At 33.9% G+C, this 21,961-nt stretch overlaps 1 protein-coding gene across 1 annotated transcript in view; it reads left to right on the top strand.

Annotated features, from left to right (window-relative positions):
* CPLANE1 (ciliogenesis and planar polarity effector complex subunit 1) overlaps positions 1-21,961 on the top strand; it is a 58,409-nt gene that overhangs the window by 30,419 nt on the left and 6,029 nt on the right. The window contains exons 27-45 of the mRNA XM_082782811.1: positions 1,118-1,254; positions 1,808-1,875; positions 2,857-2,939; positions 4,407-4,475; positions 5,639-5,831; positions 6,421-6,708; positions 6,900-7,655; positions 8,227-8,393; positions 9,392-9,518; positions 10,461-10,515; positions 11,261-11,365; positions 11,737-11,829; positions 12,739-12,851; positions 13,054-13,252; positions 13,513-13,754; positions 15,093-15,186; positions 16,262-16,420; positions 17,897-17,930; positions 21,022-21,187. Coding sequence (XP_082638937.1) covers positions 1,118-1,254; positions 1,808-1,875; positions 2,857-2,939; positions 4,407-4,475; positions 5,639-5,831; positions 6,421-6,708; positions 6,900-7,655; positions 8,227-8,393; positions 9,392-9,518; positions 10,461-10,515; positions 11,261-11,365; positions 11,737-11,829; positions 12,739-12,851; positions 13,054-13,252; positions 13,513-13,754; positions 15,093-15,186; positions 16,262-16,420; positions 17,897-17,930; positions 21,022-21,187 — 3,148 coding nt within the window. The remainder of the gene's footprint in view (positions 1-1,117; positions 1,255-1,807; positions 1,876-2,856; positions 2,940-4,406; positions 4,476-5,638; positions 5,832-6,420; positions 6,709-6,899; positions 7,656-8,226; positions 8,394-9,391; positions 9,519-10,460; positions 10,516-11,260; positions 11,366-11,736; positions 11,830-12,738; positions 12,852-13,053; positions 13,253-13,512; positions 13,755-15,092; positions 15,187-16,261; positions 16,421-17,896; positions 17,931-21,021; positions 21,188-21,961) is intronic.

Below are 21,961 nucleotides of genomic sequence, written 5' to 3'. Positions count from 1 at the left end.
AAGAGAATCCAAATTTTTATGCTTCATAATATCATGTATTTGTGTCAGTTCTCAAAAAAAAATGACCAAATTTGTAATGCAAAATATTAATGAGATCTAAAAGATTTTGGTGATTCTATTCTGTGTTCCTCTTACTTTTCATAATCATCAGAAAAAATTTTAAGTTTTCTCTTTAAACACTATTAGCAATACCAGCACTGTCTTTAATATTGTCACATAGCTGTTATAAGACTTCACTTTTTATAGGACTTCTGTAATGAAGATTACATTATGAACGTAACTTTATGCTTGAGATACAGAAGAGTAAACTCTGTGTCTAGGCATACCTCTACATAGCAAAGGAAGTGGCTCTTGAATATGGATTGAATTGTTTATACACTTAGTGATGTAGAAATGGGATCTGCACTTCTGATATAATTGATATGTTAGTTGTTTTTTTTTTTGCAGGGGAAGGAGGTTTGTTTTGTTGTTTTTTTGTTTTTTTTTTTTAAACCCTGGGATCTGTTTTTTTTTTTAACCCTACAGATCTGGGATCTGTAACCTAGCTGTGTTCATATACATATGTCAGGAAAATAGATGGAAAAGGCAGTAAATATTTTATTTGTAAATATCTTAAATACTACTGAAGATGGAGATTCCATAACCTGAAGGCCTTTCTGACATGTATCTTCATCTTCTGCTGCGCTAAAGAAATTTAAAGATCTTTGTTACTAGTATTTATAGACATTGTTTTGTGTCTTCTATGACAATTTTTTAATAAAGGAAGTTTCTGTGAGGGAGGTATATGTATTCTTAGCCAGACGATTTTGAAGTCATGATGCAGTTTATAATTTCCATTTTCTTTTTTGGTAGATCATATGTGGTGTTTACATTTTTCTGAAGCCCTTCGAAAGATTGTGGCCTTAATGTCAGTAAAATACTTTAGCCATTACAAAAAGTAATATTAATCTTGGTTTAAGTGAAATTACCAGAGAAAGTTTATATGAAAATTCATAATATGACAACAGCGTTTATTTTACAGCCTAGGCTACAATCTGAGATGGATAGTATACTTAAACTAACACAAATACTGAATTTATTTTTATTTTTAAATACCTTTTTAAATTTCAATTACCAGAATGTCTACAAAATCAAAACATTTTGATAAGAAGGAAATTAATTGTGGGAATTATTCTCTACCTCATTTGACTGAAGATCTTAATGAAGTGGAACCATTTGTTCAGGAGGAGTTAGATATAACATCAGAAAGTGAAGGTTTGTTTTTATGCTATATCCTTTTACTATAGTCTTACATATAAAACAGTTAGTTTTTCCCAAGTATGATGATATATCCTTCAGTTTATTTAAACAGAAATGGAAATATATTTTCATTGTTCTATTGAAATTATTATTCAATAATTTCAATTTCAATATATTCAGTTCTATAACTAAATTTTATATGATTTTTCTCAATACTTTTTCTGATCAGTTTTGCGCTATGTAACTTATTTTTACTACAGAAATTGGATATATTAAAGTATTTAATTCTCTCATTTACTTTCATTCCAAAATATCCATGACAACATATATAAAATATGATATGAAAATCGTTTAAGAAGCAGAAGTTAAATTTATCATATTCCTACCAGGGAACTAAGCTTTTTTTTCTTTTTTTTTTTTCCTGACACATGATCAGTAGTCATAGCACAACTTTTGAATTTGCTGAGTGATCTCTCAAGTGGAGTAATGTAAGCAGCTGACAGAAATGACAAAACAATGCTCTATGTCATGTAGTTATCTAATTTAGAATAATTTGTTTATTTTATAGAGTTCTTTGAGGAGCCGTATGAAACTCCAAAGAGCTCCAATAGCTCTGTCAGGATCAAACCTGGAAAGGCAAGTTACCATCTTGCATAGAGGAACCAAATTAATACAAATACTCTTCTCAAAATACCCTGAATTCCTTGATAGATTTAAAAAATCACAGGCCTAAAGGATTTGGAATCAGTGAAAAATTTCCCTAACTAAATCAATAAGTCACAAGTAATTAAACAGTAGTAAAACAATATCTGCTGTAAGCACTTTTAAAAACTGATTCCATGCTTGTAATACTAAATGTGTGTATGCCTACATAAACAGATATATAATTATATATGTGTAACACTACATATTAATATATACAATTTTGCATGTACACATACATACAAAACTCAAAACAAAAGTCTTCTGGTTTATAGAATTTTATGTGTATTATCTTTACCATAGCTAGCTGTAGTAACAACTTTTTTCTTTAAAAATGTGTACTGACTTTGAAGCTGTTACAGGGTGACTAAATAAAAGCTCTGTGACTTGTTTGCTTGCCTGCCTGCTTTTAAATTAAATGTATAAATGTGTGTGTTTTGTTTGCTGATGTCTGAAAACTCAGTTTAGATCTGTAAATAAGCCTTGTTCTCATGCATCATCTTCAGTCATAATTCTCTAGTCTTTGAAATAGGCTAGAGACTACTATGTTGACATGTGAATTGCAACAGCATAAGCATAGTCTCTGGAAGTACTCTAGATTTCAATTTCTTAGTTTATGAATAGTTTGCATATATAAGGGCTGTTTACCCATTTTCATTCTTAGTTAGGAGGTGCAAGATTATCAGACTTTATTTCCACAGTGCTATATGTGGATGTGAATTTGAAAATAAAAACTCATAATACTGACTTGGAAATTTTTTTTTGCATGAATCATTAGGGTATCTCCATATTTCTGAGCTGTAGTGGCTGAGTAATCAAAATGGTTTTGCCTTAGGCTAATAAAATAAGAAATCATCTACTCAGAAGGGGGAATATAAAAATTGACATGTTCAGATGCATCTTTTTATATTCCAGCAGGTCTCCATTTCAGATGTAGATAGTCTACAGGATGATCAAAAGGTGGAAAAAGCAAAGGAAGGAAAGGCTGAACATAATGCGTGAGAGATTTTTTTTTTTAACTATTTCCCTTTTAACTTTGTTTAAAAAATTTAAAGTAGTTTTGTTAATTGTCAAATTCAGTTAAGTCTTCATGGGTTCATGTTCCTTATAGTAACAAAGTCATAACCTGAAAAAAACACTCAGTTATGTACTATTCCACATACACAGGCATTTCACATAAACAAAGTGCTGGGTGGATGAGTGGTTAGTTTGGTAATGAACAAGTAATAGAGGCATGATTTGTGGGAAGGAGTGGTATTTTATTTCTGGACAAAGTACATAACTGGAAAATAGCTGGAAAAAATAGCTGAAAAAGCCTTCAGGTTTTTTTGTCTCCAAAGTAGGAGCAGCATCTTTGGATTAAACACTGCTGTTTATTCTAAGAAATTTAACAGTTAAATTGTTACACAATTTAGAAGAGAGAGAGATTGGTATCTAGGAAGGAAAAGGTGAGATAAAATGGTTGTGGATGATAAGCACATTAGCTCTTGAGAGAGGGATGGAGACATTTTGCATAACTGAAAAACTCAAGAAATTTGTATCATTTTGGCCTTTTTTAAATTTCATGTAAGCTACATATAAATTTTAAAATGCATCTACATTTGAAACATAATGTACATAAAATTATGGGAACACCTGATAAATTTGACTGTCATATCCGTTTGAGTTGTTTACTACCTAGTTTGATTTCTCTGAAGGGAAGAAGCCTTCTATAGGCACAAGATTTTTTTGTTTATCATGAGAAATATTGGTGTTTGGGGATTTTTTCATTTAATGAGGGAAAAATATCTACCTGTTTTTATTATTTTGAGTATCTTTCTTTATAAATCCACCAAATTTGTTTATAATAATGAAACCTTTGTCTCTGATATACAGTGCCTGGCAGTCTTAATATTTTTAAAAACTTACTTATAATGTCATATAAATCAATACTACTCTGTATGTAATGGTTGTTAAGAACAATAAAATGGCCTAACTTTAGAGATCTGAGAATACAATTTCAAAACTAACTGCACATAAGATGCTTCTCAAAGGTTTCTTATGATGCTGGCCTTTCTGTTTTAGGAATACAGGTTGTAATTATATTAACAGTATTGCTTAAATTGGATTTTCTCTTCTTTTGTCAATTCAGATCAACCTGTTTTTTTGCCTGCTGTTTGTGTGAACAGCCAGAACTTTTTCAGTGCTTTTGTTTGAGTCAGTTTCTGATTGCTAGGGAGACAAAGCATGAATGTCAATATTTGCCAGCTCAAATTGCAGCATAATGCAGTATTCGAAGCAATTCAGTTCAGTATAGCTCTGATCATGGCTTACAGGTATATTTCTATATATTTATATTTATTTATTTATTTTATAAGCATATGTATATATACAAAAGTATATGTATATGAAATGAAAATAAGCAGCACATTATTGTAGTATTTATAATACTTTTTATACTTCTTTTTTTTTTTAATTTCTTTTAGCACAACTGAGGTAGCTACTAGCACCATTTCTAAATCATTCTTTTTAGAACAAGATTCACAAGTTCCTGGGTAAGATAAACCTATAATGTTTTATACAGTAAATAATAGACAATGCCTATTAAATTTTCAGCCTCAAGTAACGCATGTAGATTTGATTACAAAATATTTATTCCTGCAATCTAGTACCGAGTACAGGAAGATCAGATGTACGCATCCCTTTGTACTCTCTTTTCTGTCTCTAGTCTCATTTCCATTTTAAGTTTTTCATGACTTTTTTTTAAAAATTAAATAGCTTTCTCCAACTTCAGGATTTCATCCTATGGTTATATATTCTGATAGTCTTCCAAAAGAAGACATTTCCTGTGCCTTTTCATACCTATTACATATCCAAAACCTTTTCAATATTACTTCTTTTGCTTTATAAATTACAAAACTGTAAATTGCTTTACACGTTGGTTTTATTTTTTAATATTCTTGGATACCATCTTGTTCAGTCGTGAGAGTACCCCTACCAATGTCAGCATTTGAGATAGTTGAGAAGGCAGAGAGTTGTGTTGTGGGTTAAATTCTGATGATATAGAAGAAGCCTCTCAGTTTCTTTTAATGTCATGTAAATCCTAACCCTCTCTACTTCATTTAAGTACTTCATCTACTTTAGTCTTTACCTTCTATAAGATCTAATTATCTCTGTGAGTAATTGGAAAACTAACTATATTGTATCATCTAGTGCATGCTATTTTAATTGTTTTCTTATCTGCGATTTTGTTGTTGGTTTTAATTTCGGATAGATAAAAGCACATTTAATCATTTAAATGAAAGTAGATCTGCCATTTCTCACATTTTGGTTAATAACATCCTTCTCCATTTTCTCTCACCTTTTTGGTTTTATGATTAACAGACCCATTTTCTGTCACAGTATTGTTTTCTGCCTGTATCTCTAGCAAAGTTAACGTTTCAGATAATCCTGTGACTAAGAATCAGGTAAATCTTATGTCTTTACTACTGTTTTTCTCTCATTATATTAGGAAGCATTAGGAAAAAAAAGTTGTATGTGCTCTCTAACGAAGGTTGTGCAGTATTAATTGTTATATTCTTTACTATAAATTAATTATGCTTTAGAAAAATAATGTTGTTTTTTTTTTAAATGTTCTGGATTGATTTAAGAAAACCTAGCATAGTTTCTGAACTATGAATGTTTCTAACAGTTTTGTTCTTTTTGTTCTGTTCTTTAGTAATGTAGAGGTTTCTGTAAGTCACAGTCAGCCTTCTCTGACTGGTATGTCAAGTACATCAAGTGTTGTCTCCAATACTTCAGTTTGTGCAAAAAAGCAAGACATCAAGAAAGAACTCCCTACAGAAGAGAAACAAAACACATCAGAAACTGTCAGGCAAATGCTCCAAGATGAAATGTTTAAGTTAGTTCAGGTGAGCATCTAAATACTGGAAATGGTGTTCACAGTATAAAATTTTATTAAACAATGGGGACAGTTACTGTTTTAAGGTATTTGTTCCTTAAAAAAAAAAGAAAAAAAAAAAGAAAGATTTCCAGTTCTAGGTAGCTACTGTGAAAACGTGAGACTTACTTTTTTATTTGTTTGTTTTTGACTCAAGAAAGTTAGTAATATAATAATAAAGCTCAGAATGTTTTCTAGTTCACATAATTGCATAGGTTAGGGAAGATCCTGAAACTGCAATAATGTGCCTGTGCTAGAAATTTGTTTTTGTTAGCACATTCAAATTCCATGTAAACTTATATTAACCTAAACTTCAGAAAAGAAGTGAAGGAATTTGTCTTGGTTTAGCATAACATTTCTGTGGCAGGTATAGTTCTGTTCAATAAACTGTCATATGAATGAATCATCATTGAAACTTAGGAATATTGTTTATTTTGACACCTCTATTAACAAAATAGTGAACAGTTAGAACATAGTATTAAGGTGTTATTTTTGCCAATATCCTTGTTAAAGTGTTTTTTTTTTTAGTGTTAATTTTGTGTGTGTGTGTGTCTATCCAGCTACAGCAAATCAACTTCATGAGTTTAATGCAAATAGTCCAGTCATCCTGTGCCAACCTGCCAAATTTGCAACAAATTTTACAACAGCATCAATCTGTTCACCTGGAAGGAAACCAGACTGCAGACAGGGCAAAAGGCAATGGCTCTGGAAGACCTTCATGCTCTCCTAACGCTTGTCTAAAAACTGAACTGCCCACTCAAGAAGATAAAGGAAAATCTGATGAAAAGAGCTCAGATTTTCAACCAAGGAACAGTTTAAGAGATGAAAGCAACAATGGCAATGTAAGAGTAAGTACATCAGTGCGTCATTTATGAAGACAGTTCTGTATATCTGATATGTTATATGTCCTGTTAAATTACTAAATCTTTTTGTAGTGATTGCAGTAGACAAAAAAGAAATATATATACCATTTCTTTCCATGTTTAATACATGACCGCTATTTTGGGGTACTTTTAAATGCTTATTTCTTTACTTTTAGAATCATCTGGATATGTATGTTTCTTCAAGCCGGCTAGAAAGCCACAGCAAAGAGACAGGATTTATTCCACCATCTCGAGATTTGCATTCTTCAACCCCTGTTAAACAAGTTCATCTCCTAGCGCCTTCCTCAGATGTTCAGAAAACACCCAGGCTTATACCTATTGCAAAAACCCTGAATTACTCAAATGGATTTCCTTTGCTTAAACTTAAATCAGGTTATTGTTCCAAGCCAGCACTTTTATATCCACTAGAGATGTCATCAGCTTTTGATAGACCACCCCGAACACCACGAGAAGCTTGGAATTCATCAGATTCTTTATGGAACCATCAGTCATCATGCACATCAAGAAAGAACAAGTCAACAGCACATTTAAGTATGAGTAGATCTGACCCTGAGATCCCAAGGCAAATACATGAGGAAGAGAAAAGGTGGGCAGAAACTGTGCGTAAGCCACCTCCCAAACACCTAAATACAAATCAGTATGAAGAACAGCAAGAAGTATCATACCAGCAGCAGTTCTCTGGTAATGTAAAAGTGGGCAATAATAGACTGATCACCCAGAACCTGGCAGGTATTCCACTACTGCACTTGCAGCTTGACCCAGTATCTAGACTTCCACCAGTTATAGGACAGCCAATCACATCTGCTTTAATACCTGTTAAATCTATAGTTACAAAGGAGACTGAGTGCAGAGAAGCATTCCAGCATACGGGAATATCACTGCTTCATGCCAATTTACTTCAAAAAAAGAAGGTACTGGATTTAATAATACATTTTTCTAAGTTGCAGGTCAACTTTTTCAATTTAATGGTTTCTAATTCATCAGAAATAAGTTAATGTTTCCAGATTATGTCAGTTCTTTTGTACAGTCAGAAACATAATGTTAAACGGCTTGGGAAGAAAACCTTGTCGAACAGATATTGAGAACTTGATATTTTGAAAGATGTTGTTCTGACAGAATCTCATACACTCACCATTCCATCTGAACATAAATGCTTTTCCTTGAAATCTGCTTCTTCAGTCTTTGTCCTCCTTGCATACTTCTTACCTTTGTCCTCAACCAGAGACATTAGCAATGGAAATATTAGTGAAATACAAGCTGTGGAGAAAATTTATGTCTTTTAGGTTACTTTCTGGAAATAGTTTACACATGTACATGTTAGCTCTGGTTCTGTTAACATCGTATTTTCACTCCATAAATTGTGTTGTATTTGTATAACCAAAATCTCAAACAGAACCTGTTCCATTCATTCAGGATAACCAGGCTTCTCCCTGATTCCTTTATCATTGCTTCATTTTTGCGTATCTCTCTGAACACTTCCAGGTGCCAAAACTCATTCCACTTCAAGATGTCATTGCATTTGAGCAGCGCCACCACCATCATACTTTGACCAGTACATTCAATGGAAAGGGCCAAACCGAACCTATCCAGTTACTAAAAACTGATATTGAGCCATTTCAACCAAGAGATGTGCAGAACAGTAGAAAAAGGCAAGCTAAACTTTTAAAGTGGTTCTTAATTTTGAAAGACTGTCTGTATTGTGTATCATTATTGTTAGTTATAATCTTCAAGAAGGAAAGGGTTATACTATTTTAATAAAAATTAACATATAGGCTCCGATTATGACTCCAGACGGTGGCCAGGAAAATTCCAGCTGAAGGGATATTTTATTTTGTTCTACAAGCTCCATTATTCATGAATTTGAAACTTGATTTATACTTCGTTAATTGATTTCACAAGCAATTAAAACAGTTAGTTTAAGTTGCATGTAACTCACTGTTCACTTTTTTTATAACGTCAATAGATACCACACATTTCACAGATCTGTGCCCTCCCTGAAAGAGTTAATGGCATCACTGCATCTAGAACAGAATGGTTGCTTCTGATTATGATGCTTTTAACTCTGGTAGTTGGAAACAGACTCTAAGGTGAATGTTTCACACTAAGGTGAAAAACAAGCAATACATAGGTAACTGCAGCTGCAGTTTAGAATAATTGATATTATCAGTTGAAATTCTTAAGGCTACAGTTGTCTTATAATCTACTCATCAGATATCAAAGAGAATTGCAACTTTTTAAGTAAAAGAGTTCATTAGATAGTTTGAGTGATAACAGAGGTTTGTTTCTTGCTGGAATATTTTTTAGAGTTTCCTTACAGACGTTTTGTTTCATAATGATTTTTTATTATTATTATTCACAAAATGTAGGTACTTAGTATTATCCAGTGTGTAATATTTGATATTAATAGCTTAAAACACCATTAACAGATATTGGTCTAACTGTTGAATATTTTTGAGTTCTTGCAATGATTTCAGGTACATTTCTCATAGGGAAAGTCATACTTTGAACTCTGTGCAGCAGTAGTATTTATCTTCTCCACCTTTATTTCAGTGTGTATTTCTAACTAGTAATATTTCTTAGAAAATTACAGACAGTCCTATTATTACAGTGTGGTTCTTATTTTTATTTGTAATTAATATGTTGGCAGACAAAAGAGGCGTGATGAAAAACAAATGAAAGAGGAGGAAAAGAAGAAACCAACTGTGTCCTTCCATCCAGATGACTCCATTATCAGTATTAATGATACAGTGATGGTTGTTGAATCAGAGACTGGGGTATAGAAAAACGTTTTTTCTTTGCCTTTTTCCATTCAAATATTAACAGAAAATAAAGACGAAGCAAACTAAACTAAAACAATCATGTATATTTCTTTCAGGCTTTCCCCTAGAAACAGTATACATTTTTCTTTTGTATTTCCTGTAAATAGCACATTTATGATGGAAAAAGTATTCCAAGGTTGTTTTTGTTTTTCCTAGGACATGAGCTTCCCTAGGTTATTTTGACATTTAAAATTAAATATACACACAAACTCTAACTGAAAAAAAAAATAAAATAGCATAGTAGTACTTCCAGGAGAGATATTCCAGGCACCACTGTTTTCACGTGAGGCTAAATGATGAGAATAGAAGAGTCAAGATGGGGAGTAAGAATTCTCATTTCTGTCTTAGCCAAGCCACTGAGAAGAGAAAACCCTTCCTCAAGCTGGATTTTGATTTATGCATTTCTGTTCGTTTACCTAGCTTTTTTTAATATGTTTTAGTATGTTTGAGGGTTATCCTTGCCAGTACCAGATTTAAAGCCAGGCTTTTCAGTACCCAGAACAGTAAGCTTTATTTCTCATTTATAACATTCCTTCTTTAAGACTTCTCTGTTTAGCACAGCAACTGGAGAGCATCCCCAGGGCTAGGAGATGTTAATTATGATACAGCAGAGATAGCATATGCTCAAAGAAGAATGAGGAATTTATATTACTGTCACCTCACAATTACTGCAGATCACCCCAAAGGTATATATGGTAATGAAATTTGCATATTCTTTAATTCCACTAAAAAGGAATGTATCAGAAGAAAAAAAAAGAGGGTAAGAAAAGTATGCTACAATGATTTTATTAAAATCATTACTCAGGGGAGGTATATTGGAAAATTAACAGGATCAAGAAAACCTTTAATTGGGACAGGAACTATTTTTTAAGTTAATTCTTTTTCTCCTTTTATTAGGATCAAGAAGCAAAATCTACCTCTCACCTTCAAGATAATGTTTTCATTTCAGTAGGCAAGTATAAATACTTGTAATACTTTGAGAGCTTACAAAAATCAAGGAACAGAAGTTTGTTAGATTTCAAAGAAAATTTCTATATTAATACAATATTAGTAAGTCAGACTGTGTAGTCTTTAGAAATACAAGCTACATTGTGTATTTATGGGTTCTTTCCCAAGAAAACTAGGAAATCTTTTCAAGGTACACAATAGATACTCAGTTGTCTTTTGGGTTAGTCAGTTTTAGGGAACTGGTGTAGAGAGAAAAGAGGGTAAATTTAAGATTAATACCAAGTACAGAATCACAGAATGGCTTTGGTTGGAAGGGACATAAAAGATCATTTAGTTTAACACACACACCCCAAAATGGACACAGACACCTCCCACCAGAACAGGTTGCCCAAAGCCCCATCCAACCTGGCCTTGAGCATCTCCAGGGATGGGGCATCCATAGCTTCTCTGGGCAACCTGTTCTGGTACCTCACCACCCTCTAAGTGAAGAATTTCTTCCTAATGTCTAATCTAAATCTACCCTCTTTAGCTCAAAACCTTTCTTCCTTTTCTTATCACTACATTTCCTATGTGTAATCTCAGAATAATTCTCCTGAAGATTCTAGAAGTATTTTAAGTTTTCTTGAAAATAAGTGGTAATGTTTTATTTATGCCTATAAACAATGGACTTTAGGAAAGAGTAATCATTGCTTTTATAGATTTCTAATTAACGCACTAATAGGCAACTATTTTGTTTTACTGCATTTTAGACAAACTGGAGGAAGCAATTACTACTCCAACAGAGCTACATTACATGGCTTCTACAAAAAAAAAGCCATCAGAAACTCACGATGCAAGTACAAATACTCATCCAGGTAATTGCTACCTATGTGGACTTTAACGTTTTGTTACCAAAAAAATGTATTAAACTATAAGATATTGGAATGTAAATAACAATATTAGCTAAAATAGTTATAAATAAAAATGTTACTAATGCAATTGTGTAAGAGACTCCACATGCTTTCTGTAAGTCACTTCTGCTGTGACTTTTTCTGAGAGTTCCTTTTTAAATGGCCTTTATCTAAATATGTTTTAGGCAGTGTTTCACATTTGACTGAAATCGCTTCCCTACCTCTTCGCCCCAGCTTTCCTTTCATCATGAGCTGGTAAATCAGAAATTAAGTTCAAATGATGCCATAAGTGTCCTTCCTTAGATTCATGCATTTTGTTTTCTTTCCCTATCAAGTGCTCAAAACATATAAGGATGTTGGAATCAGTGCTGGAATTGAGGTTTCTGAAGTTCGAAAAAATGAGTCAACCGCGTCTGTTCCCATGCCAGGTGTGGCTTCAGGTTTTGTCTATTTAATTTGTTGCTGTGGAAGTCTATAAAAATATTACCATCTTAACATGTTTTTTATAGGATTTAGCTTAATGCAGGGTATTGATAAGATTCTAATTTATCCCATTTCTTTCAACAAAACATTAAATAATTATAATTCTGTTTATGAAACATTTGTCTGTATCTTCTTTAGTACAGTGTACCTATGCTTTTGTATTTGTGTATTAGGAGGTATCTTTACAGCTTTTAGATTGGTTTTAGTGCTGCTCAATTTTACAAAATTTTGCTCCAGTCTAATTTCGGTTCAGTTTGTAGAATACAAAATAGAAGGTAATTTTTATTTTGGGCTAAATAATGTATTTTGTTTTGTGTTTTGCCCACACAAAAATCATAAATCCATGATAAATCGTGCTAAATAAGATTAATTACCTAAATATTTTCCCCCTGCTAGCATATAAACATACTTATTTTTCATTTCTTTTAAAATTCAGCAGCATTGTTCCATTTGGAAGATTATTTTACTACATAACATACTTTGCAAATAGCTAATTAGATGTCTTTCTAGCCAAGTAGTGTCAGTTCTTTGGATCAAGTCAAGATACGGTGATTTTTTCTAACCATTTAAGATAGAATTGGAAATGAATAGCAATTTATACTGCAGCACGATACTCTGATTTGAGTATTTTTCTGCTAATTTATCACCAAAATGAAAAATAACTAGTGATCAATTTTGTTAGAAGCAAACACTAAAGAAATATATTGATTTATGTTTTTTATTCTCATTTAAGAGAAAAGCTAATCAAAGCTTATCTTGTCATTTAGAGAATTCAGACCTATTTCCAAATAGTTTTCTAGAGTTCCATGGCTTTTACTGCAAATATAATGCTGACTATTATTCTTTTCCCATAGAATCATCTAGTGTCCCTGAGTTATTACCATCAGACATCTATTTAACCCCGAGGTTCCCCAGTGACGTGGAGGAGAAACCTTTACCATCCTTTCTGCCTGATGTACCTGACTTGGTTAGTGGCCCAATTTAAACATGGTTTAAATGTACCATTTGTCTTATGTCAGTTGTGTAATACTGTGGGGAAGTTTGTAGTCATTTTGTCTCTGAAACCGGAAGTCTCAACTCAAAGTGGGAAGAGTAAGCACAGGAAATGATTAAAATGTACTGCTCAAAACACACGCTGTATAATTCTTCCTTATCTTGCTCTTATTTAGAGTGAACATGAATATATCAGTGTGATCGACATTGAAGATAGTGACGTCCTTAATGATTTACCCATGATACCTGAGTCAGCAGAAGATATAGGTACTACAGAGCAAATTGAGAAGTTTGAAATTCCATCTACTGCAGAACTTCACCACAGGGCAGCTTCTGTTACTAATGCAATTCCACCTGAGCCGCTACAGAAGAAAGGTAAACCATTGTATGCTTAAATCAGAAAAAAAGGTACACATTTTTATTATAATATCTTACCTCCCTACAGAAAATACTCAGCCTTTCCCAAGTCACCTCCTACTTGTTTTCTTATACATCAAAACATTTATAAATTTGACTTTTGTGCTGATTCCTGCCTGCTATAATGTACTATGTATAGCACAGCTATGCCTAATTATTTGCAGTACTTAAATGTTTGCAGTTTACTTGATGATGTTCATGCACTCTTTTCCTTCTAGACAATCATCCTAAAGACATGTCAAGCCAAGTGCAAAAGGAAGATAAACCATTTTCTTCTAGAGACAGTGTAACATGGAACGTAGTACATGAGGATGCCAGAACTTTTCCATCTTCAGGGCTGCTGTCTAAAGTAGTTAACAAAGAACACTTTTCCACAAAGCAGCAAGAAATGGATATGCAATTACAGATGCTGCAGAATATAACAGAAAATATGGAAGAGGATTTCAGAAATACCAAAATGGTGAGTTCAGACTGCTAACTGTTGTGTCTGAAATGGTGTACTTTTTATTTCATTTAACTAAAGACAAAATCTAAATTTTCAAATAATATATTTCAAAATTGCATAGTATTTATTGAGTGAGAAAAAAGTACTGTTCTTTTCCACTTAGTATTTGTTGGTAGACATGGTTGCTTACAGTGATCCAAATGCTGGCCAGAATGGTGATGTTAATTTCCCTTTAAGTGGGAAAGCGAAATAGCACAAGATTATGGGCTCAGTTGGAGATCAAAGGTTTGGAAAAGTTTTGCCTCTGCAGAATATTATGTGACTAATTCTGGAAAATGTTCCCATTGATCTAATCAAATATTTGCATTTTTAATATCCTTATAAATCTAAATATACATGTAAAATAAGTGCATTTTGGACATAATGTGTTCATATGATCTTACATAATTCAAGTATTACTAGTTTGTTAGGTCATGACAAAAGTCTGATGTTAAAACTTTTGAACGGACTCTGGCTTATTAATTCTACATCTAGTTTTTAATTTGACTAAAACTTCAGATAGGGCTGACTTTACGCATTTGCAAAGTGGCGAATATTGGCAATTATTTCTTCATATTACTTCAACTACTTCAACTTCTTAATCAAATTTAAAGCAAAGTGGGAGTAACTGTTCTAAGCATGAGCCAATAGGTTCTTATTTTATGTACTGAGTGAAGAAAAAAGATTTTTGCACATCAGACCTGGCTTAATGCAGAATGAATTCAGTATCACTCTGCAATTACAAAGCATCTTTTTTGTATAGTAATTCAAACGAATAGTGTCCATTGCTTGCTCTCCCAAATAGTCACAGAAATATAGGACCTCATTGTGTCACCTACACACAGTTATTACATTATGTTGGATTATTTAATCACTTCTATCCTTCCTCCACTTGTTCTTTGTAAAAACGATCAGTAGAATGTCTCAACTTAGCTTAGTCAGTTTTATTTTTCACTTTCTATTTTTCAACTTCAGGAAAATTCTGACTTAGGAAGAATGTGGAAATATTTTTATTTCTATGTTTTCCAGATAAGATATATTAGGAAAGTTCACCTATTTATAAAATAGAATGTGATTAATAGGATTAAAAATTCACAGGAATAATACAGTTCATATCTTTTTCTCAAAGCAATGTTCCAGAAGATCAAACTCTTTAGACAAAGTATATCTACTTGAAATACTATAATCCTGATGATTATAAGATTCTGAGGAAAAAAAATATTTAAAGCAAACTTTGCATGAATATCTGCTATGTAAATCTCATAAATGCTTTGGAGATGATATTGTTACTTAGTTTTTGTGTTTCATTTATAGCTAATGAAAATAATAGAAGATTTTGAAATGGCTGCCAAATCAGACATTAATGCTCATCCTTCATTCTCTGAAGTTGCTAGTATCAATTGTGATGGTATGTGTACAGTCAACAGAAGGAGAGTAAATTTTGGATTGTATATTAAACTTACTTTTTTTTTAAACGTGAAGTTTAATGCAATTCTGAAAAGTGTTACCTAAATATAAAAAAAAAAAAAAAAAAAAAACAAGAGAGGAAAAAAAAACAAAGGTAGAGAAATTGAGTAACATTATGGATACTGCTTGAATGTTTGAAACATTTGAAACAATATTTGAACATTTTGAAACAACATTTGAATGCATTTGGTCTTTTCCAAAACCATAATGCAGGACCTAAGCAAAGGATTTTAAAGATAGTACATATTTCAGTTATATCCTAAAATCAAATATGGTTCTTTTGAGGGCTTTGTTTGCTGATATAAAAGGATACGAAATTTGTTCAGTTTTCCCTGTGTATATAAGGCAAATACTTTTTACATGACTCTCTGGTGGCTATGTAGTTATAATATCTTCTGGTTATGTTTAAAGCTTATATCAGCTCAACTGGCTGCTAGGATTGATTCACTGAATATTTATAGATAGATAAATACAAATATATATAAAAATATAAATAAATATATATAATATAAATATATAGGTATATATATATATAAATATAAAATTGACTATATGTTACATATTTACTTACAGATACTATACTGTGCCAAGGAGGAATGTGTTAGGGGTACATGTTTCAGGTCCATTTTACATTCATACCAAAACAGTTTAATCTACTTACGAACTTAATGCAAAGCCAAGTGGTAGAACTAAATTGTGGCTATATCTGTATTTATACATAAGATTATATTTAAGATGTCCATTAGCCTTACACAAAGTAATTCAAAGTTTAGTCTTTTTGTTCGTATGTGCAGGTCTGGTACATATACTGCAGTTCTCGTAGAGCACCTTCATAGGAAGGTATGACTGATCTCTCAGTAAGTGTATTAAGCTGTTGAAAATTATAACTGAAAATTGTTTTGGGCTGGACACGTAAACTAAATATGCCACTAACATATAAAAGTGATTGGGTTTTTTGTTTGTTTATTTGTTTTTTCCATTGGCCTGTATTAATTGCTTTTTTTTCATTGGATCAGAACATTATGTAAGGGCCATGATTTCTGAAGATGGGGGTGATGAAAAGGAGAGCTTAAGACCTGAACATCCTATACCCAATTATACTGCATTGGAATTGTGCTCTTCTGCTTCTACAGCCTCTGCTTCTAACTTTCCTGGTGGCATGAAGTCATCTTCTGGTATAATTTTTAAAGTTTATTTTTCCCTTTTCTTCCATTTAAAAATAAGCAATCCCTTTCTTTCTGTTGTAGTACTTCCTTGTTGCTGTTATGTAATGCCAGTGAGCTCATAAACGTCAGTTCATGGATGTTTATTCTTGTGGATATTTGTTATTCTGGTTAGCATATTTTCCAGCCTTTCTAGATTGCATTATTTAGAATAGGCTTCATGGATGTGCACTGATAATAAGTTTATTTGTCACCTGGCAATACAGTATCCCTCAGTTATGAACATAGTTTGGCAGTGCATTACACTTGCACTTGATTTCACCCTGTTATTGAAAGAAAATGAATAACTTTAGGTCTTTTTCAGAAACTCTTCACTGTGCTGATTTGTAGTCATTTACTTAAGTGTTACCCTGAGTCTTAAATAGGCACAGTACCACAGAACACCCATACATTCCTCCCAAAGCTGTCTTTATCATCTCTGGCATCTTTCTGTGTTTGAGAGATGAAATTTCAATTAAACCCAGCCCACATCAGAAAAATAAATGTTTTTTGTTATCACTATATGGTAACTACTGTTTAGGTCCTAAAATGTTATATTATAAGGTCCCATTTCATTTTGCAAACTGGCAGTATGTTGATTTTTGCAAGTCTGAAGACTACAGTAGCGTTAGAGAAGGAGTAAAAATCTGTACTCCCTATTCTTGATGTTTAAAAGCGTAAGATATCATATTTATCCGTATGTTGCCTGTATTGTTTGTTTTCAAGCTTCTAAAAATTATATATATTTTTTACAGACAAACATGTATTTGACTGTCACATCTTAATAAAGAGTTAAAACATGGTTCCTGTATCTGCATATAGCAGAATTAAATATCAAATGATCTTCACAGACACATAAATTTTATAAAAAATAATACATTTATAGTTTTCCTCTTTAAGTATAAACTTGTTACTTGCAAGCTAAGAAAGCTCTAGGTGATTCTGAGTTGCAACTGGAATTTTTTGAGAGATTACTGATTGATTTAGGAAGATGATAGTGCTCTTGCTTCCAAGACAGCCATGCTGTTATTTAGTGACATTTCTTGAATTCCAGCAGTTCTTACCCTGGCTTTTTAAGGTAAGTGGAACTCATTCATTTTCCATAAAAAGTTGTACAATTAATTGGAACAGATCAGTTCCAATTAGTTGGAACTCATTAGCCTCATTGGGGCAGGGCTGAAAACTTACTGTAGTGCCCTTGTCTTCAAAGCAAAACTACCTCTGTCAGTCAAGTTAATAAATGAATAAATGTTCTCTGATGACTGTCTGCTAATCTGGTAGTAGATGACATGCTATCACACAGATTATTAGGCCTAAGTATGTAATTAGATAATTTTTAATGTCAGCACATTCAGTTTGATACATACTATCCCACAGGCTGTTTAACATATGTTATTAGCCTGTGTACAAGTGCAAGATTTTTATTAACAAAGGATGTTTCTGTTTCAGGCTTTCTCGTAAGTGGAGAACTATGTGATGATAGGTACGTATTTTGACACTGGTTTTGTTGAAAATTTATTTACTACTAATAAAGGAATTGTCCAGGTGGAACTGTATCATAAAAATTTAGGCATTTATTTGAAAATGGATGAAAGCTTTTGTGTTTATTAGTTTGAGGCATTTGTTCTGACGTCAGCAGTGCCTGTTACATGTGTTTAACACGAAATCTGCAGAAGCATTGAAAGTTGCTTTCTAGTTGCAAGTAACAGAACTGTTAATGTAGATGCTGCTAATGTCTATGCACGTTTATTATTCCTCCTATCTGCAGAATACTGGTTTTGAATGAGTGCATGTAACTGCTGCTAATAGTCATCTACTGAGGCAAGCTCTCACTAGAAAGTTTTTGGGGAGTTACTGTATCAAAAATGTGAAGCATCATACTGAAGACTTCAAAACTGGGTTGATCTTATGCATTAGGTAAAATGGGCTGACATACATTTTTTTTTTTGTTGCTAACTGCTTTAATCTTCTAGATTCAGCTTTGCAGTAGGAAACAGTAGCTGGCTTCCCTTTCTTCCTGGTCATTTTGCTCAGTTACTTACCTACCCTTATCAAGTTTTTCTTCAAGCATAGCAGTAGAACAAATGCCTGAGTATATTATATAAATATTTAAAGTCAAAATGCTTGTTTTGTGCTGTGAATGCAGATTAGGGAGTGATTGCATAACGTGGAGGATACGTATGAGGCAATAAATTTTAGTAGATGGTGATTTTACCCAAAGGAGTCTTTTGAATTTACTGTAGCATGTAATGGTAAACTACATATGATTTAGTTTATATTGAAAGCAACTGATTAAAAGAGAGGGTAGAAATGAGCAGAATTTAGGTAAAACCATTCTCTCACTCGCACTGATCCTTGCTTAGAGAGTTGGGTTTGAAAGTTGAGAGCTGGGGTTCCTGAGACAGGCAGCACCCCACAGCTTCATCTTCACATGCTCCTGGCTTTCTGAGTTGCCAGTTTTAGCCTACTCTGTACTAGCCGTGTGGAGGTCAGGCAGTCTGTCTCTGGGACCATGTTTCTTGATGATTTATTCAGACCTATCTTTGAATAGTTAGTCAGGTCTCACTCATTCTGCCCCATTCACCTTAGGGAGAAATTTGGTGGAAATGCACATACTGGCAGTGAAGCTAAGGTGATAGCTTGTAACTTTTTTAAAATAGCACATCTATACATGTTACCACTGTATTCCTTGTTTGCACTAACACAGTCAGATGTAGGAGAAAGAAAATGATCTAAACGATTCTGGTAAAATAACCTGAGTATTCTCATTTTGAGCGTAATAGAAAGGATTTTAGCTTTTCTTACAGGCATATTCTATTTCAAATCAGTAACATTTTTTCTGCTGCCTAACTTTGAGTTTTTTAGAAGATCCCTTGCAAATTACTGATTTGAATGGTGTTACTGACATCATTAGTGGTGTTGTAGTAGAAGGTAACATCTCTCCAGTGGATGCAAAAATGGCAGCTAAGAAAATCTCTAGGTAATAATGTCTGTTTTTCATTATCTGTTGGTCAAATAATTTTAACCCCAGTTATTCTTCTCATAGCATACACCCTGTAAACAATGGAAGCAAGCATGTGAGTTGAGTTGGTGTCAATGGGACTCATTCATAATAGAACTGTTTAATGACCACTGTTTTACTATCCATTATTGTCTAAAGTGCCAATTGTGGTTTTGTTTGTTTGTTTTTAATTCTTGGTTTTAAGATTATTTCCTTCCTACTCACTAGTTCCTTCTGCAAGTGACAAATTGGAGTACAAGTCTCTACAGATATCAGAATCAGCTCAGCCAAGGACAGGAGCCTTCTAAAGCAGTTCTGATAGACAAAATAGAAATTTCCTGACAGTGGCAAAGCAGCTTCGGAACTCGAGCTGGTCATTCTTGCCTCCATGCTGGAGATTTCTCTGCCTTTCTGGCTATTAGTTATAAAATCATCTGTGTTCTTTCCTGATATAGATTGAAATTGCAACTGTTTCCTACTCCTGTTTATAATATTAATTCCTTACAAGGCAAAATTACAGCTGTTGAGGATGATAACATGTCCAAACATTTCTTTAACTCCAGCAGGCTTGATGCTATGATTACTTTCCTGGGGAGCCTGTCCCAGTGCCTGACCACCCTCTGGGTGCAGACCTTTTCCCTAAGCCCCAGCCTGACCCTCCCCTGTCCCAGCTCCATGCCGTTCCCTCGGGTCCTGTCGCTGTCCCCAGAGAGCAGAGCTCAGCGCCTGCTCCTCCGCTCCCCTCATGAGGGAGCTGCAGGCCGCCATGAGGCCTCCCCTCAGCCTGCTCTGCTCAGGGCTGAACAAACCAAGAGGCCTTAGCCGCCCATACACTTTGCCCTGCAGACCCTTCACCTCCCCTGCAGCCCTCCTTTGGGCACTCTCTAACAGTGCCCCTCTTTTGGGCACTCTCTAACAGTTTTATGTTCTTCCTATACTGTGACACCCAAACCAGACACGGTACTGGAGGTGAGGCTGAAGCAGTGCAGAACAGAGCAGGACAATCCCTTCCCTCAGCCAGCTAGCAGTGCTGTGCCTGATGCACCCCAGGGCATGTTTGGTCCTTTTGGCTGCCAGGGCACCCTGCTGGCTCATGTTCAACTTGATGTTGATGAGAACCCCCAGATCCCTTTCTGCGGGGCTGCTCTCCAGCCTCTCGTCCCACAAGTGCGTACATGCATCCAGGGTTGTTGCCTTGTCCCAGGTACAGGATCCGGCACTTGCTCTTGTTGAACTTCCATATTGTTGGGGATTGCCCAGCTCTCTGATTTGTCAAGATCTCTCTGCAAGGCCTCTCTACCCTTGATGTAGTCAACATCTCCTCAACCATTTCAGTGCTATTGTCTGAATGCAACTACCAAAGAGAAGAAAAGTTTTAGGAAACATCTTGGTAATTACTTGCATACCAATATTTATATGAAGTAGAATTTTACAGAAGAGTTTCCCATCTGGGAAATTTCAGAATTGAGTCAGAATTTTGAATGGATTGCAGTATTTTTTTGTCATGTGTGGTTGTCATTGTTTGCAATTTAAAGAACATGCTAGGTTATTTCTCATATACATGTGCTTTCAGGATTCATGATTCTGCTACCGGACATTCTAAAAAAACAGAAAAGGAGAAGAAAGAGATACGAGCATGGATGAAAAGAAAGCAAAGGGAAAGAATGAGAGAATATGTGAAGAAACTTGATGAACAAAGACAGAAAGAGCATAATCCATTCAATTTAAGAAAGAATATGGTAGGAACAACGGGTATCTTAAAGAGTAACTGTTATATATTGCATAGTTGTTCAGATTAGGTTAGATAAAGGCTGTCAGTATTTTTTCCCCATTTTAATTTTGCTTTTTGTATACATTTTATTTTATTGCAACTGGCTGTATGCATGTTAGAAGTGATCAGTGAGCAAATGCACCACAGTTCCTCACAGTCTTCCGTAATGTTGGTGGCAATTATAACCTGACCCCAAGATCAAGATTCAGGCTTTGTTGACCACTAACTGTAATGGAGACAGCTTTAACATTCACCAATAAAAGATGCATTTTGTTAGGGACTGGGAGCTACAGGAGTTATGAAGATATGTTTAAGTCTTGTTTCATATACCACCACTCCACAAAAAAAAAAAAAACACAAAAAACAATGAGTTTAAAAAACAGAGTTCAAAAGGTAACATCTGTTATGACAATGAGACAGTGATAAAATATTGAGGTCAGCCATCCTTGTCCTTAATACACACACATATTTGTGCAATTATGGAGGGTCAGCAGAAATGTCAGACCATCTTAAGTATTTAATGGATTTTCTTTCTCAAAGGCTGTTTTCAACACAGGCTCAGAAAACAATTCCTTCCCTTCCAGATTTTTTTTTTTTTTTTTAATTTTAATTAATAGAATCACATTTATGGTGTGATGCATCTCTTCAGAGCTGCACTGTGCTGGAATAACTGAAGAAAACAAAGGTTAAAAGTAGTTCAGAAATAGTTTCCCAACCTGTATTAAGTCATAAAAAAAGCATT

The sequence above is a fragment of the Aythya marila genome (assembly GCF_965140915.1).
Source record: "Aythya marila genome assembly, chromosome: Z".
In the NCBI taxonomy this organism is placed as follows: Eukaryota; Metazoa; Chordata; class Aves; order Anseriformes; family Anatidae; genus Aythya; species Aythya marila.
This window is presented reverse-complemented; position numbering and strand designations above follow the sequence as displayed.